Raw genomic sequence first — 18460 nt, forward strand, 5'->3', positions numbered from 1 at the left:
ACTTGCACACACACGTATCCCCCACTCTTGTCCACACACAGACAAACAAAACGCCTTTTCACATTCTCGAAAGACATCCAGCTGAGGACGCCGAGGATAGATGGGGCTGAAGAGTAAAACAACATGATCAAATTTCTCTGTGTATCCTAGCACCAAGACCAAGTCAGCCCCTGCCTTACAATGAAGAAAGATTATCTTAGCATTTGAATAACTGAGAAATGATAAACCCAACTGATAACTTATGGAATGAAAAATAGTACTGAGGGCATGCATGAGCAGCTGGTGGGGCATAGCTGCACAGTGATCACTGAACTGACTTTTTATACATGGTAACTGTGTGTATTGCATTTGTGTGTACACAAGGTACCTGAATATGCGGTATGGTGTGGTGAGATCAAAGCTACGACGATCTGTGTCTTTAACATTTCCCACATTCATCTCAATAGATGTGATGCCCACTCCAATACGATAGTCCTGAAGGAAATAAAAGAATGGTAAATTTAAACCTTAACCCTTTAAATTTAAAACATCTTTAGTCTTTTGCCATGGACCAGCAGACAACAAAATACACATTTATTTGAATTGTGTGATTTCAAAATCATAAACTACAGATTCTTACATCGATATTTTTGTAGAGGAAAACTTTATCTGAGGCGACAACTGTATATAGTTTGGAGCGTAATCCTCTGAGCTCAAGATAGCCCTGATAGTCTGGGACCAGAGGAGAACCAGGATTTATTGTGCTGTGCCGATGGCGCCCCCTGATGTCCTGCAGTACAGTCACCCAGTCGTTTCTTTCAGCTGAAATGCATGTGCAATCATATGTATGAGGAAGCCTGTGTTTGGTAAAATATGCATTCACAAACATATATGAACCAAGTAAACTGCATGTTTAGACAGACCATCACTTTCAGCCCTGAAGATGAAGGTTCGGTTGTTTGTGACAACCTCAAATTTCAGCTCCCCCACACTAGTCACATTAGTGATGAACGCTGTTGAGATGATACCCTTGGAATACACGTCCTACAAGACACAACAGACAGAGACTACTTTATTAAAAAGACTACCAACACTGCTGTTTAGTATGCACACTGTGTGTGCGAGTGTTTCTATTCAAGTCTGAAACCATTGGAGTGAGGACATTTTGACCAGTCCTCATTTTCTCACACACTTTAAAAAAGCATTTTCTAATGTTAAAACTGAGTTTCATGGTTAGAGTTCAGAATTAGGTTTTAACTAGCATGGTGCATGTACACAAGAGACCAGCAGGGATGTGATGTGTGATGATAGGATGTTCGCACAAATGGGAAACTGATGATGAGGAGGAGCAGTTGCAGGTGGGTGCTGTTACCTTGTCATTGTCAAAGTATCTCAGATAATCAACATCTAGCTTTACCCATCGCCTCTGGTAATACAGAGCCCTGTGTGTGACAACAAAAAATCACATATTCAAAAAGCAAATAATAACTGCCAAGTGCTTTAAATCATTTTTGTTTTAGTATTATCACGTGTTAAATCTGTGAATTGGTTGATATCCTTTTTATCAGAACGACGTCCATACCCTTGAGGTGGATTCTTGTCCAGCCAACCCATCTTGATAACAGGAGCAGAGAGTTGAGAGCTGTCGTCTTTATTGGCTGTAGGTAGTCTGCCACTGTCTGGCAGATAGAAACTGCCTTGTGAGCTGAATGTCCCCTCATCTTGCCATAAAGGACTTCGGATGCATAGAAATAAGAACACACTTGGTTACCGTTTGAAAATCATTCAGTTCAAGGCAAGAAATGTTGAGTGGGCATCCCAAAGGAGCAACTGGCAGCCCATTTATTAATTGCTTGTGTAAATGTAAATGGTTGATTTGTGCAATGTGGCATCACTAACCCATCATCCAAAAGCCCATCATCACTGCACAACGAACTGCGCCGTGGGTCTGACTGACCAGGCACTTGCAGGGACATATCCTATAGGAGGAGACATATTCACTCATATTGATTAGGGAGAAGAGGAAGTATAAGTATAACAGAAAACAACATTCACACCAACACTACATCCTCTTACGCTGTCTGTTGTGTTCATTGTTTGAACACCAGAGTAAAACAAGTCTGGATCCTCGTAGTCATCAGAATCATCATCGACCAAATCCAACCCTGCAGAAGACAGCAAGCAGGCAATGAGAACAGCTGGGGTTGTATATTAATCTTACACTTTAAGTCTGGTTTGCAGGGAAATAGGCAGGTGTGAAAAGATACTGTAAACTAAGACTGTCTTCCAAAAATGGAAGTGTTAATAGTTTATTTTCATCAATTAACAAAATGCAGTCAATGACTAAAAGAGAAATCTAAATCATCTCAATATTTGGTGTGAGCACCATTTGCCTTCAAGACAGCATCATCTTCTAGGTACACTTGCACACAGTTTTTAAAGGAACTCGACTGGTAGGTTGTTCCAAACATCTTGGAGAACTAACCACAGATCTTCTGTGGATGTAGGCTTCCTCAAATACTGTAATCCCAGACACTTCATGATGTTAAGTTCAGGGCTCTATGCCATCACTTCCAGGAATTCTTGTTCTTCTTCACGCTGAAGATCATTCTTAAAGACCTTGGCTGTATGTTTGTGGTCTTTGTCCTGCTGCAGAATAAATTTGGGGCCAATCCTACACCTCCCTGATGGTAATACATGATGGATAATTATCTGCCTGTATTTCTCAGCATTGAGGACACCATTAATCCTGACCAAATCCCCAACTCCTTTTGCAGAAATGCAGCCCCAAACTTTCATGGAACCTCCACCATGCTTTACTGTTACCTGCAGACACTGGTTATTGTACCGCTCCAGCCCTTCAGTGAAGAAACTGCCTCCTTACAGCCAAATATTTCAAATTTCACTCAATTCATCTGTCCAGAGCATCTCCTGCTAATTTTCTGCACCCCAGTGCAGAAAGTTTTTGTGCATAGTTGAGTGTCGTAGCCTTGTTTCCATATCAGAGGGATGGATTTTTGGGTAAAACTCTTCCATGAAGACAATACTTCTCCAGATAGCAGATAGGTGTACCTGAATACCACTGGTTTCTGCCAGTTCTGAGCTGATGGCACTGCTGGACATCTTCCAATTTGAAAGGGAAATGAGGTTGATGTGTTTCTCATCTGCTTCATCTCCTTTTCCTTGGCTGGCCAGTGCGTCAACGATCCTACAAAATCCCTGACTTTTGCAAGTGTACCTATAAGGACTGATGCTGGTTTGCAGGCAAAGGGTAGTAACACCAGATATTGATGTGACTTACATTTTCCTTTTGTTTGTTTGTATTTTGTAAATTGCTAAAAAAAATAAACAATCATTATTTATATTTTTGAAAGCATTCTCAGTTTACAGCATTTTTCCACACATGCCTAAAACCTTTTTACAGTACTGTATATAGATTTTAATTTGCTTTTTAATTATTAAAAAATGGTTCACAGGTGCCACAGATGTTAGCAATCATGTTTCAGTTTACAGTGAGGCTGTACTTTTCAGTATTAAAGTATATCCTTAATGAAAAAATTGTTTAGTTGAAGAGCTAGGGCATAAAGGGCTGACCTACTTTTAGCTACTGCTTTGTACTGCCTTTGATTTTGGATATTTTCCAATATAGAAACAAGTCATCAAAAGGATGAATTCACTCGGCAGGAACATCCAATTTGAAAACATTTACAGTCTTTCTCTGTGTTGCTTCGCTAGAATCTACTGTGGCAAAAATTTAATACAGGTAATACTTGTGGGACAAGGACTCAACTCAACTAATAACTGAGTGAGTTATCTAGGTCTGGAGCTACAAGTGTGTGACTCCTCTTTCTTTTTAAGTATAGGTTAAGCATCATGTAGGTGAAACTAAAATCAAGCTCTGTGTAAGAGAAAAATGGTGAACATTTCTCTTCAGAACCATGGGCCTGGACTTTGCCTTCTCAGGGAAGAGTCAATGGACAACATGAGTAGAAGGAAAAATTTGGTTCGTCCACTTGCTTGGACAAATGGTGAAATTGCTAGTGTTCAAATCTGTGAAGACTAGTCGATTCAAGACTCACAGTTTTGACTTTGTTGCAAATACAAACTGTTGACCCAGTACCAAGCAATTAAAAGGAAAATCTATAATTAATCTATGAGTAATCTATGAGTGGGAGAAGTGGATGTAGGTATGTCACGATGTACTACGGTGGCATCAAATATCAATAGCTGCCAACTTCTCATGATGCATGAGCTCACCACTTTCACACCAAATGGCACTGTGTTCAGTGCATTTGTATTTCATAAATTTCAACTAATTAAAAATAGGCACTTAAAGAGATCTGAGTTATTGCAGAGGACTATTTCTAGATAAGATTATAGTCTTATAGATAACACATAGAGACCATATGTAGATAGTATGCTTGAGACAACAATGTAGATATACAGTGGGGGAAATAAGTATTTGATCCCCTGCTGAATTTGTAAGTTTGCCCACTTCCATAGAAATGATCAGACTCTGGTTTTTATGGTTGTTTACTGGTTATGGGTATAGACAGAATATCAGTCGAAAATGCATAAAAAACACACAATCTAAAAGTTATAAATTGTTATGTATTTTATTAAGGGAAATAAGTATTTGATCCCCAACAATTCACTTAGAATTCAAGCTCCTACAGATTGGCTGGTGCGCATGTGGCACACAGCTATGCTCAGTCAACTAATTACCAATACTCCTGATCTTAACTCGTCATGTATATAAAGCACACCTGCTCTAAGAATCAGTTTCTTACATTCCAACTTCTACAGCACCATGGACAAGACCAAAGAGCTGTCAAAAGATGTCAGGGACAAGATTGTAGACCTGCACAAGGCTGGTATAGGTTACAAAACCATCAGCAAAAGGCTTGGTGAGAAGGTGACAACTATTGGTGCCATTATTCGCAAGTGGAAGACCCATAAAAGGACCATCAACTGTCCTCGGTCTGGAGCTCCCCGCAAAATCTCGCCTCATGGAGTGAGGATGATGATGAGAAAGGTGAGGGAGCAGCCTAAATCAACACGGCAGGAGCTTGTTAATGATCTGGAAGCAGTTGGGACCTCCGTCACCAAGAAAAAGGTGGCAACACACTGCGCCGTTATGGATTGAACTCTTGCAGTGCCCGCAAGGTCCCCCTGCTCAAGAAGGCACATGTACAGGCCCGCCTTAAGTTTGCCAGTGAACATCTAAATGACTCAGAGAAGGCTTGGGAGAAAGTGCTGTGGTCTGACGAAACCAAAGTTGAGCTATTTGGCATTAACTCGACCCGCCGTGTTTGGAGGATGAAAAAACGTGAGTATGACCCAAAGAACACCATACCCACGGTTAAGCATGGAGGTGGAAACATCATGTTTTGGGGCTGTTTTTCAGCAAAGGGTACAGGGCAACTTCACCGCATTATGGGGCCAATGAATGCAGCCATGTACTGTAACATCTTGGACAAAAACCTTCTTTCCTCAGCAAGAACACTGAAGATGCCTCGTGGGTGGGTTTTCCAACATGACAATGACCCAAAACATACTGCCAGGACAACAAAGGAGTGGCTCAAGAAGAAGCATATTAAGGTCATGGAGTGGCCTAGTCAGTCTCCAGACCTTAACCCGATCGAAAACCTGTGGAGGGAGCTGAAGCTCCGAGTTTCCAAGAGGCAGCCAAGAAACTTGAAGGATTTAGAGACTGTCTGTAAAGATGAATGGGCCAAAATCCCTCCTGCGCTGTGTGCAAACCTGGTGACCAACTACAAGAAACGTCTCATCGCTGTGCTTGCCAACAAAGGTTTCTCTACAAAGTACTGACTTGTGTTGTGCTTGGGGATCAAATACTTATTTCCCTTAATAAAATACATAACAATTTATAACTTTTAGATTGTGTGTTTTTTATGCATTTTCGACTGATATTCTGTCTATACCCATAACCAGTAAACAACCATAAAAACCAGAGTCTGATCATTTCTATGGAAGTGGGCAAACTTACAAATTCAGCAGGGGATCAAATACTTATTTCCCCCACTGTATTTGTGTCAGATTATTTTTACAGTAACAATTTTTCCCTTCCAGGTTACTGTTAGTGAATGAAGGAGAACACAGAAGTATGAGGAAAACAGAATGAGCCAAGTTAAACTTAACAAAACAAAAACACATCACTGATGACTGGAAATAACCAGGAGAGAGTGTAACTCTCGTAGTTCAGCAGGAAGGAAGTTTTTTCAACCAAAATTTGGACTATACACAGATGCTTTTATAACTAGGTCAGACTACATTAAATTAGATTGTTGAAAGAATTTCCAATATAGAAACAAGTCATCAAAAGGATGAAAAGGATGAAGCAGGAACATCCAATTTGAAAACATTTACAGTCTTTCTCTGTGTTGCTTCACTAGAATCTACTGAGGCAGAAAATTAAATGCAGGAAATAATTGTGGGACAAGGACTCAACTCAACTAATAACTGAGTGAGTTATCTAGGTCTGGAGCTACAAGTGTGCGACTCCTCTTTCTTTTTAAGTATAGGTTAAGCATCATGTAGGTGAAACTGAAATCAAGCTCTGTGCAAGAGAAAAATGGTGAACATTTCTCTTCAGAACCATGGGCCTGGACTTTGCCTTCTCAGGGAAGAGTCAGTGGATAACTCTGTAACTCTGTAACTCTCCTAGTTCAGCAGGAAGGAAGTTTTATTCAACCAAAATTTGGACTATAGAGATGTTTTAATAACTAGGTCAGATTACATTAAATGTTCACACATAAAAGCTTATTGTGAAAATGTAGACACAAGTAAGCCATATGTTTCTCAGTTGCTCAGAATTGTATCATAAAAAATGGCGGACAATGGGGACAATGGCATGAGTCCCTCTCATTTCTTTAATTCAATTTAGATGACATTTCAAGTTGTAACGAAAATGCTACTTTCACTATGAGGCTACAGCAACGTGGGTCAAAATGTTGCTTGAAAGCCACAAAATAATTGTATGTGCAGATATTTAGGCTACAGAGGAGGACTTTTGCATGTTGTTTCTATTTCTTCATGAAAATCAATGTCTATTTCAACCTGACTGACTTTAAGTCACAATGTTTCTAGTTCAAATCCAAAGAGTAGTGCTACTCTTTACATCACATGCTACAAACAGTGTTTGTAGCATGTGATTCAACATCCACTGGTCTCTTTCGCTATCTAATTATCACATAAAATTAAGTGATTATACTACTCACTCTGCTCACGTGGACTTTGGGGGATCCTCCTAGTAGGCGGAGCCGGCTGCGTGTCAGGTTGAGTAATTTGTGGTGTATTTCCTTGAGTTTGGGGTGTCCGGATGCGAGGTGGGACCTGTGGAGTTTGGTCTTTATGTGACTCCTCAGTACTGGTCTGGGTGGGAGTTGGGCTGGGGGATAACAGAATACAGGATGGATCAACAGAGGTTTGGAAAGGAGAAGAGGAATCCTCGGACACCACGGTAATCTCAGAGCAGGTAAAAATTCCACATAGACGAGCGATTCTGTACATTTTCTTTTGAGAAGGAAGGTTCTCCTTTACACTTAGACTTTAATGATCCATGAGGGAAATTACTTTGTCACCGTAGCTTTGTTGCACATAAAAGTAAACACGAGAAAAAATCTAAGAACATTAGAAAAAAATGATTATCTAGCAAAATAAACAAATTTACAGAATTAGCAAGTAGTAGTTGACAAAAACAGTGTCCAAGGTGACGTGGTTGTTTGGCCAGTTGCATAGTCGTGGTGTTTCCTTGTCGCTGAGGGAGGGATTTTGGTACCCCCTCTCCTTCTCTCCACTTGTCATTTCATAGTAAAATCTAAAAAGATGACATGCATTTGAGATTTGACTCCAGACTGGGCGTCTAAAAAAGATTCAGCTGCAGTTGGACAGTTTACGATAAGAAGATACAACCCACAAAGAAGTCCATGAAGAAAAACCTGAAAAGAATCAATAAAAATGACCGTTGCTCTGAAGCACGAATCTTCTTCTCTGGTAATGCGACAAACTTGTGTCCCTCTGCTCTCCTCCTGACTATGTAGTTTTCTGTCTTTTCTTTTGGTTTAAGCAGCAAGCCCGAACATGCCTCAGCCTCAAGATACTATCTCAGAAAATACAGCATACCCGTAGATACCCAGCAAACACACACTTTTACACACAATAATTGCACACGAGATGAGATGCATCAGTGTACTGGTTCTGATGGTAAAATGAAGATTAGATCTTTCTATTACAGACATGACTGTGGTTATTTTTAGTGTTCAATGTACACACCAATTAGTTGTATTTTAATAACATTTTGCCAATCAGACACAGCAGGAGCAGAAAACCACACTCCTCTTCTATGTAGTGCAACTCTTGCCACCAGCGGAATTAGTTTATGGCTGCTGAGTTGTAGCAGCAAGAGAGACCACAGATTTATAAGGCCTCCTACATCAAAACCACAGTCATTTTTTTTCATCTTAATAGCTCACCTTTATCTGTGGTTTTCATCAGTGAAACTGCAGAGCAGAGACAGGTGGTGCTCAGAGAATCATTCAGAAAAAATATTTATAAGGGCAATTAGGAGGGCGAAGAGCGGTACATAAAATAAGAGCAAGGGAATAAAATAACAAAAAGAATGAAAATCATAATCACAAAAGTGCTAGTTACTTGTAAGAGCCTAAGTGTGAAGGCATTTCACTGGCATTACTAATAATGGTATTTGAGAATGAATTGCACTTTAAATAGTATTCCAGGAGAGTGTGATGAATGTCTGCGTTTAATTGCATACACAGATCAGGCATGACATTATGACCACCTTCCTAATATTGTGTAGGTCTCCCTTGTGTCTCCAAATCAGTTGTGACTCATCAGAGAATGGACCCTCTGAGGGTGTCCTGTGGTGTCTGGCAACACATTGCTGTTAGTGGGGGGTCTTTGGGTCTATGGGTTGAGGGGAGGGGCCTCTGTGAATCATCCCAAAGACACTTGATCAGCTTGGGATCTAGTGAATTTGGAGGCCGGATCAACACTTTGCACTGTTTTTACGTCCAGCACCTGGACTCTACAGGAACTTATGTCAGGATCCTGTTTGAGGACTTCAGCTCGGTCTTCAGTACCATCATCCTGGCCATGCTGCAGCGTAAGCTTTCCTAGTGGAGTTTGCCTGACCATGTGGTGGATCACAGCACAAAAAGCTCTCCTCTGACTCGCAGGTCATTTGCATTGGTTGCCCTCAAAGCTGTGTTAATTCTCCTCTGTTCTTGTCCCTGTAGACTAACAGTTGTACCTCCAGTCTCTAGTCTGTCAGTTTCTGAAGTTTGTTGGACGACATGACTCTCATTGAACTACTTTCTGATGGGATACACCAACAACCTATAGCTGAATAAACAAACAGATCCTCTTACCCTGGACACAAACTTTTTGAGCCATTCCCCTGAACTGAACTGATTGAGATGTTCCAAGGCCACACTGGGAATGCACTTACTTGCCAGTTCATTATGTTCATTAGGTACGCTAATGAAAATGTATTCTAATATAGCAGTCATGCACAAAATTGTTGATTCAACATTGATTTTTAAGGCTGTGATTTTGTAGTATTATTGAACTGTATTGTGTGGTATTGAAACGTGATTCTGTTTTTTTGACCACCCCATTATAGTCAGTGGGTGAACCTAAACAACAGAAACAGTTTAATCTTTAATTCAATCTGGTTTAACACCACCACAAATGCCGTCCTCCAAATTGATAATACAGTTGAATTATTCCCTTTCTTACTTTGTGTCAACAACCCGCACATAGTTACAGTCATGAAGAGGGATTTCTACAAGTGTGCCCAATGAACTAGAAAGTGAGAATATCATCCATTCAGTCTCCTCCTAATTGGACATTAATCAGCTCTAATCCAAATGAGAGAGTAGACAATGGAGTTGCTGTGATATGAGGAGTTAACGCAAAACAGTGGCAGCGATAACAACAACAACAACAGGACCCGGACAAAAGAAGAAGGTTTTGCGGATCGAGGAAACTTTGCAGAGTTTAGTAGAACTTTAAAGTTGTACATCCTATTTTTAATATTTGTGTGTGACTCAAACTATTTTGTCTAAGCCTACAAATAAGTGCTTCATGTAATAAATATTTCCATTTTCTATTTGTACGGGACTGGTTTTACCTGCTTGTCAGTGATTTGTAAAGTAAAAGTCACAACGCAAACTACCTACCATAATCCTCATAACACAGCGATCCTCTGATAATAATCTAGTGTGAATGTACATCTCTGTGATTCAGAGGTAAGCTTTTACTTTTTCGAGACTTTAGTTTGAGTTGTGCCATGTTACTTAAGAATCATGAAGGATGTGCTACAATATATATATATATATTTAGAACAGAACCACAACAATGTTGAAAGATTTCATCTTTATTAAGCGCTCACCCATATTTTTTCTTCATTCTCTTTCTTTTTTCACTATATATTAGCACACATATGACCTGAAGGGCTCCTTTCTGCTCCACGTCAGTCTTTGCAATGAAAAACATCAGTTCATGCATTGCGTTCGCATATTTCCTGTGTCACTTCTGGCGTGACTTTTTGATGCAAAATGTTTTACAGTTGTACAGTTGTATAGTTGTACAGCTGTTGGCCACGCCTGCTGATGTAGAATCTTGTAGTGTGAACACTCTAATCGCCAAACACTCATTAAGCGTGAACACCCCACAGACCTCAAACCTCCACACCAGCTGACAGAGAACTGTGTAGCGTCAAGAGCAAGCCAACCCAACACGTCTTAAAGTTGTGTAGTCTGAACTTTGCTTAACATAACATAACATATGCACTGATCAGGCATAACATTAGGTGACATTAGGACAGGTGAAGTAAATAACACTGACGATCTTGTGACAATCCAGTGTTCTGCAGGGAAATTTCAATTCCACTTTTATTTATATAGTTTCAATAACAATACAGATTGTCTCAAGATGCTTTACAAAAAACGTCCTGAAATGTTTGGACCAGACCAGACACCACCACCCTATAGCAATGACACTCCCTGATGGCAACAGTCATCCCCAGCAGGATGCAGCCTGACGCAGACAGACACACAAAAACACATTATGAATGACTGAGTACTGAATAATTTTCAGTTTTGATTTCTTACTACTTTAATTACTATTTCGTAATACACATGCTGACGGGAAATTCAAGAGTGAGCACATTAGCCTGATTTCTATCCCCCCAGTATTGTGAAAGTTCCTCTTTATTTCTCCCTTTTACTGCAAATTTCCTTCTCTCAACAGCTCCAACACTTACTTTTACTGGGAGGGGCAGAATGTACAGTAATGGTCACAGCCTGAGATGAAGCATAAAACATGTCACTTTGTTCCCATACAAAATTGCAGTGTGGATGTTCACACACGATGCAGGTAAATAATATTAGTTGTAGAAAACAATTAGTTGTTTCCTCCGGGCCATAGGTCAAAGCAGGATAGCAAATCATTATGTGTCGGAGACACACAACAACCTGTTTAGAGACAACTCATTTTAAAGCTGCTACAGGCAGATGTTTTGTCCAAAAGTTGTTTGTCTTTAAAAACGGTTAAATCAAAAACGGTTAAATCAAATTGTCTGTGGGCTGCACTTACACAGAAATTGAGTTCTCAGTGATTGGTTGTATAATACATGATCCTTCAGGGTGCTGATAACTAAAAATACTATGTATAGATATATACATTTATCAGGCACTCTGGTTGCAGCATGAGAAATAGACGCATTAAGTTACAAATCATACAAACATACTAATTTGATACAATGCTCCAAGTATAAAAGCTATTAATATTTTCTTTTTAGTAATCACACTAAAAATTATGCACATATCAACAATGACGGGAAACTGCCTTGTTGAAACAGTTCCTCCTTTTTCTCAGAGGAAGAGTTCTCAGAGGGGTCTGCTAGCTATAGCTATATTTAACTTGGTCTCTGCTAACTAATAGACGCTGAAGACACAAAGACCGCTATGTTCCCCTCGCACACTATGTGAATATGAATTATTCACCTAATTCACCTTTTAGTCACGATGTTGACAAATGAGAAGCATTACAAGCTATGTATGTGTTTACTGAATGGATTCCTTGCCTTCTTTGCCTTCAAGCTAAATCCCAATCTACTAATCTACACTTTCACACATGGCCTAGGTTTGTAACTCTTAACTTCAGTCTAAAAACAACCTCTGAAAAACAGTCAATAGCAGCTGCACATGCCAGGAATAACTTTGTAACTCCCATCTTACTGGTTTGTTTTGTGCAGTTCACAAATGCAAATACGGGTTACGATAACACTGTGAGTTCCCCAAACATACATAGCCCAAGGACAGGGCCAGACACCAAGTCTCACCCAAGCTGAATGCATCTTTAAAACATTAACTTTAATCCTATTCTGTTCGAGGGAAAATAAAACCACATAACAGAAGTCTCATGAGCAACATCTAATTTTCTGTTCACAAGAAAACTGTATATAACAACAACAAGACAGCACAAAACACAAACACGGCAAGTAGGGTTTCCTCGGTTTGAATCACTAACAAAGGGCACGGTGAGGAGTGGGGGAGAGAAGCAGAGAGCGCATGCTAAAGATAAGTTCAGACAGAGAAGAGGCACTTAGAGATATGATTTGCATAATGGTTACCTGTTCCGACATGCTTAAAAGGTGTCCTCTTCCATGATGATACATCAGTCTTAAACACATATTCGCATCAGAAAGCAGGAGGAAATGACTAGTTTACCAGAAGATGGGAGGAGGCGACAAGGCACACTGACAAGGAAACAAGAGAGAGCAGCAAGAGAGCGTGTGAAAATGTTCTCACAGCAGTTACAAAAAGTCTGCGGGGAGTTCCTGGTGGAAAAAAAAAACTTTCTTTCTCTATCTCTCTATTTCTAACTCTCCCGTTTCCCAGTGTCACTCACCATGGCTAATGAGGAGTTTTTCACCGCTCTCTGTTGTTCTCCACTGTAACTTCCTCCCTCTTTCTACAGCTAGTTTCCCTTTAAAACACAGACACAGAGCATGCATGTGTCCGTCATAATGGGACTGCTCTAAAGCCTGAGGCAGGTTTCTTTTCCTTTACTGGTGAGGAAACACAATGACAAAAACAAGCTGCTAGCTTTACGTGTTATCACCAGGAATCATACAAATAAAGAGGTAGTCAAAGGAATGTCACAGTGTCATCAGCAAAACTATTCAAAGATTAACAGGCTACAGCTTAGGGGAATATGTGTGGCCTATTAGTGATTCTTCCAATGTGTAAAAAAGACTGTGTATAAACAAGCATCAAGCAAAGCAATACTCCTAGTGCTTTGGTAAACTCTGAAAACTCTTCAGTAAAGAGTGAAGAAAAAGTAACCACAAGGCTTTTGAAAAAAAAAAAAAGCCCACCTCAGTGGTAAGGTGCGAGCAACTGCAAAAGAGACAACAGCTCATTTCACTCATCGTACTCTCAGCAGGTGCTATTCTCATGACTCTACATTCAACAGGCCACTGAGCTTTAAGTCTGCTCAGTAAGTCAATGTCTTTCAGTTTCAGGAAGTGTCTAATTTTACTTTCAGGAAGTGTTTTAAAGTCCTCAGCAACAATTTATGCACCCTAACCGATACTGAATTTGACATGACATGCATTTCTTCAACTAATCCAATAGAGGGCAGCACAATCCACTAAAAATATTTTAGACATTACGTTCTTTTTTCTTAACATTTATCTCACAATATGGAGAAACGCAAACACACAACTGACAATCATTCACTTTAGTTTTTGTCATTTTCTCGTAATTAAACACTGACACGTTGCTCTTCTTGTAGAAGCACAGAGGTCCATGACATTTGGCCAATTTAAAATGGATAAAAAGACCACAATAAAGCTATCTGAGGATATGCTGACATTATAACTTTAAAAATTACGCACAAGAGGTGTTGTTTTGTTTCCACAAAAACGACGAGGCTGTGCCACCTATTGCTAACGGTACATGGCCTACGTATGACAAAAACCTTTCATCTACAATAAATTAGAAAGAGAATAGTTTGAAACACACCGATGAGGCATAACATTATGATTCCTAATATTGTGTAGGTCTCCCTAGTGTCTCCAAGTCAGTTGTGTCAAAGAATAAACATGGGCCTTCTGAGGGTGTCCTGTGGTGTCTGGCAACACAACGTTTTGAGTAGGTGTCTTTGGGTCCTACAGGGTGAAGAGAGGAGCCTCTGTGGATCATCCCACAGATACTTGATAGGTTTGGGATCTAGGAAATTTGGAGGTCAACTCAAAATCTCACGCTTTTCTTTGTGTTTTAGTTGTTCCAAAACCATTTTTGTGTGTGCGTCTGTTTCAGGCTGCATCCTGCATCAAAGAGTGTCATTGCCTGGACTGGTCTAGGTGGGTGGTAAGTAACATGCACATGAATGCCAGGTCCAAAAATTTCCCAGCAGAACATTAAATTGTCACAAGATGGTCAATGTTATTTACTTATTCCATCAGTGGTTTAAATAGTGTGGCTGATCAATGTAAGTAATACTGTCCATTCAAAAAAGTCCTTACCTGGGAGACTGTGTAGGAAACCGCTGTGGTACTGGTGGGGGTCCTTTAGGTCCTGACCCCACTTTTGGAGGGAGAGGTGGAGCATTCCTGTCATTGGTGGGGGAGGCAGAGACTGGTGAAGGTTTTTTCCCCCCATCACTACTTAGGAGTTGGGTAAGTGGCTGAATGGCCAATGTCTGAGGTCTAGTTTGGGTTGAGGGGGAGTTGGCAGGTTGGAGTGGTGCCTGTGTGGGGACAGGGGTAGGGGTGGAACTTGGTGACACAGATCTGCACTGTTCAGCTGGTACTCTGCCAGCATGGCTGTCTGCTTTAGGGGAGCCAGTGGTTTGAGCAGGAGGAGAGGGGCTCAGGGAAGAAGTGAAACGCTGTGGAGGGCAGTTGGGGGTGCTTCGTGGAGGGACAGGGGGTAAAGAGGTGTCACCTGTTGGAGAGACAAGGGGGCTAGGCTGACTGTCAACTAGAGGACTAGAGCGGAATTTAGTCCTCTCTCTTGGCACAGGCTTCTCTCTCTCCCCGTCAAGTCTTCCATTCTTGTCTTCCTCTTGTCCTCTTCTAGGTGCTGTTTGTCTTTGTCCAGGAACTGGCTTCTTCTCCCCTCCTTCTCTACTGCTCTCTTGCACTCGGTACACCTGTCTCTCTTTAGGAACTGGTCTCTCTCTCTCCTTTGGTGTAGGCCTCTGTGTCTCTTCATCTCTTTTTTCAAGGAAAGGTTTTTCTTCCGCTGGGCAAGGCACAGGTCTCTCTCTGCGTAACGCTTGAGCATAGAGCGCTTCTTCCGATCTCTCGGTCTGTACAGGTGAAGACTGTGTATCTTGATTACCGTGTGTTTTACTCAGACTGGCTAAGATGCGTCTCTGGTGACCTGGCAGGGTGATGCCCATCTGCTCCAGCTGACCTAGTCTGAGGTTGCGACATTGTTGCACCGTTGCCAACCCAGCACTATGAAATGCCTCAGAATACTGCTCCAGGCGAAGCACACACAACCAGTCCCACACGTTTGCACAGGATTCAGACTGAGACATGGTTGATGTCTAAGTATGTACAGCATGTGTGATGGTCCACATCCACAGAGTCCTTGTCCAGAGCAAATACTGACCACGTCAAATCATGCTTAAACGACCTGTGGAAGATAGAAAACAGGAACATAGTGACTAAACACATTATATCCCAAAAGTAAATTTGTGGATGATTTAAACTGCACACTTGGTTTCAGTTTCTAAAAATGGATAATGATTGCGCATGACATTAGTCTGATTTTAGACCAAATGACGCAACACATTTCCCATACACCACCCTATTTTGATAAATCCTGAATTGGGAAATGTGTTCTATAAACATGTAGTCATAATTTTAGTTCCTATAACACAAATACTCATGATTATTAATCAGAATGCAATTGGAAAACCTCAAGAGGCTGCCTGTCTTAAGGAGTCTAAACAGCTGTGTCATAGCTGTATGTGATAGGGGTGGTTGTCTCTAACCTCGAGAAATGAGGAAGTCACGTTGATGCTTCAAACGTGAACTTCCCTTGTCCCGTAGTCACTTAAATAAGGGTCATCATTTTCAACAGCACCACTGGTTCTACGTAGCTAAATGCTGAACATTTGCCATTCTCATCAAACATATCTTACCACAAACTCGGGGTAGAACAAACACTAAATTTCTAAAATTAATTCTAAAATGAAGTAGTATTGTTTTTGTTTTTGTGCAGGCAACAAACAGTCCGTTCGGTACACTGTCACAACAGACCACTTAAGGAGGAAGTGTGAATGACACAATAAGTGTTGGCATGCAAAACATACTCACTCAATTCCCTGCACTGCTGTTAACACACACACTTGAATTCTGTATGAGGGGACTCAAGATCAGATCCTACAAATGGTTTCCATTCCTCTCTCCATTAGCACACTCTTAACACACTATTGTGCAGTAAGACTTGGAACATTAACATCGTACATTATGGGAATTATCCTATAATTTTTCATATACAGACAACATTGCCTTTGATTAACAAACAGAAGCAGCACTTGCTCCCAGCATTCACATGACGCACACCTGGTTGAATATAAGCAATAGCTTATTTAAGATGCACGTCAAGCTTTGCCAAAAATCTCCATGTCCAAAAGTAATTTCTAACTGCTATATCTTGAGCGATGCCACCAAAAGCCCGTTGCTGTAAAAACCTTTGTCCAAACGCCTACTGACTCTTTCTGCTACACAGCTTTGACCACAGGGGAAGCTGCTGGTTTCCCAGACAGAGCCACAGTCTTTTCTCAGCACTGTATGCACACACAGTCTAATATCTCTTCAACCAAGACATCTGATATGGATCCAAGTAGAAATTCATGTAAATGTTATATGTGTGCAATATTCATGATCAACCATTAAAAATTGTATTCACTTAAAAGAAGCAGACTGTTAACTTACACGTCATTAAAATAAAAACTGTCTAAGGCAAACACATTAGCAAGAATATTTAAAATACCATATGATCTAATTTCACTTGGTGACTGGAAGTGAGGGCCGTCAAGGCTGAGTGAGAACATAGTAACCTAGGCCATCCAGTCTGAGAAACACCATTTGAATGTGCGTGTGTTGAAATGAGCACATTTCATTTCCTGTCAAACATTTCCTCAGGCAGAGGCAGAGGCAGAGGCAGGGTTATCTTGCTCTCTTCTCTTTGTATCCAACGCACTTCCTATTTTAAAATTGAGGAACTCAAAAAGAGTTCATGCAATGAAGTGCAGTCTGACTGGCCCTCAGCTGTCACAGTGTTACTCATGAAATAAACACACACAGTCTAAAAATTATATTTCAGCATATGCACATAAAACTAACAGGTCAGCATCTTTATACAGACCTTTTTGGTCAAATATGCCGACTTCAGCTCTTTATAGAATTGAGCTAGACTGTTGTATGTGCCTGTTTCTGGGTCTGTGTGGGTGTCTTCAAGAAGTATTGAACAAATATAGGAGGTGAGAAAAATGTAGAAAACAGCTTTCTTCCCTCTAAGCAATTATTTTTATTAACCGAGTAGAGGTTACCTGCTTCAAGTGTTGCGTTTCACTTAAGTCTGCACTAGGTGCAGAAAGATAAAAGTGATACTTATCTTTTCATCGGGTTGTCGGCAGTACGGCAAAACAGTCACTATGTACTTTGACCTGCTAAAATAAACAAGTTTTCCTCTGAACTCAGCGAATATACCCAGAACACGTATTGTTATATTCTGCAGTTTTCAGGCAGCATTTCAATTAATTTATCTCTCCACTTTCTGCCTCTCAGTTTATCCCTCCCTCACTCCCTCCCTCCATCTTTCTCCTTGCTCCCTCCCACTCAGAAAGTTGCCAATAACAGGGTCTCTGTGTTGCCTTCACAATGGGGTATTCTGTTTCCTAGGCAAGGGCTCACACACACAGACAAGAGGGAAGGAAAGGCATGGTGGAGGCTCACTGGTCGAGCCTCCTCACACACTCGAAAACAATTGCTCACCTAATAATATTGTGTGCATTTTGAAATTGTATTTCAGATCCTATATCCCCTTTCAATCTGACACACACACACAGAAATATCCAGGATGTTCCATTTCCTGTTTGCATTGATCAACACTGGTTGACGTCGGGTTTAATTCTGCCTCTGGCTTTCTGCTTTGTTTTGAAGCACATTATACAAGTCCTCATGAACTAGAGTTGGGATAAATTGAGTGATTAATAAAGAAAGACAAAGCAACAACATGTAAACAAGCATGTTTAGCAAACCTATGCCCTGCACATTATAACTGAACAAAGCAACAAGATAGCACATCTGACACTTAAAACACATGACCGTCCTTCCTGCTGCCTTCTTGACACTGTGTGGTACAGTGTTAAGAGTGTCATGTGAAGATGAAAAAAGTGTTAAACTACA

General features: G+C 40.6%; 1 protein-coding gene across 4 annotated transcripts in view; it reads right to left on the reverse strand.

Moving 5' to 3' along the window:
- LOC125013318 (arf-GAP with Rho-GAP domain, ANK repeat and PH domain-containing protein 1-like) overlaps nucleotides 1-18460 on the reverse strand; it is a 49256-nt gene that overhangs the window by 24180 nt on the left and 6616 nt on the right. For 2 of the 4 annotated variants that reach the window (XM_047593883.1, XM_047593882.1), the window contains exons 2-10: nucleotides 14558-15677; nucleotides 7221-7390; nucleotides 2056-2144; nucleotides 1879-1958; nucleotides 1562-1714; nucleotides 1352-1421; nucleotides 903-1023; nucleotides 620-801; nucleotides 368-474 (exon numbers count right to left, since the gene is read on the reverse strand). In XM_047593883.1, the coding sequence (XP_047449839.1) occupies nucleotides 368-474; nucleotides 620-801; nucleotides 903-1023; nucleotides 1352-1421; nucleotides 1562-1714; nucleotides 1879-1958; nucleotides 2056-2144; nucleotides 7221-7390; nucleotides 14558-15579 (1994 nt within the window). In that variant the 5' untranslated portion in view covers nucleotides 15580-15677. Of the gene's footprint in view, nucleotides 1-367; nucleotides 475-619; nucleotides 802-902; nucleotides 1024-1351; nucleotides 1422-1561; nucleotides 1715-1878; nucleotides 1959-2055; nucleotides 2145-7220; nucleotides 7391-12658; nucleotides 12880-12936; nucleotides 12955-14557; nucleotides 15678-18460 lie in introns of those variants that run through there. The other 2 variants (XM_047593885.1, XM_047593884.1) reach the window with 2 other exon arrangements.

The sequence above is a fragment of the Mugil cephalus genome, chromosome 9 (genome assembly GCF_022458985.1).
Source record: "Mugil cephalus isolate CIBA_MC_2020 chromosome 9, CIBA_Mcephalus_1.1, whole genome shotgun sequence".
NCBI classification, from domain to species: domain Eukaryota; kingdom Metazoa; phylum Chordata; class Actinopteri; order Mugiliformes; family Mugilidae; genus Mugil; species Mugil cephalus.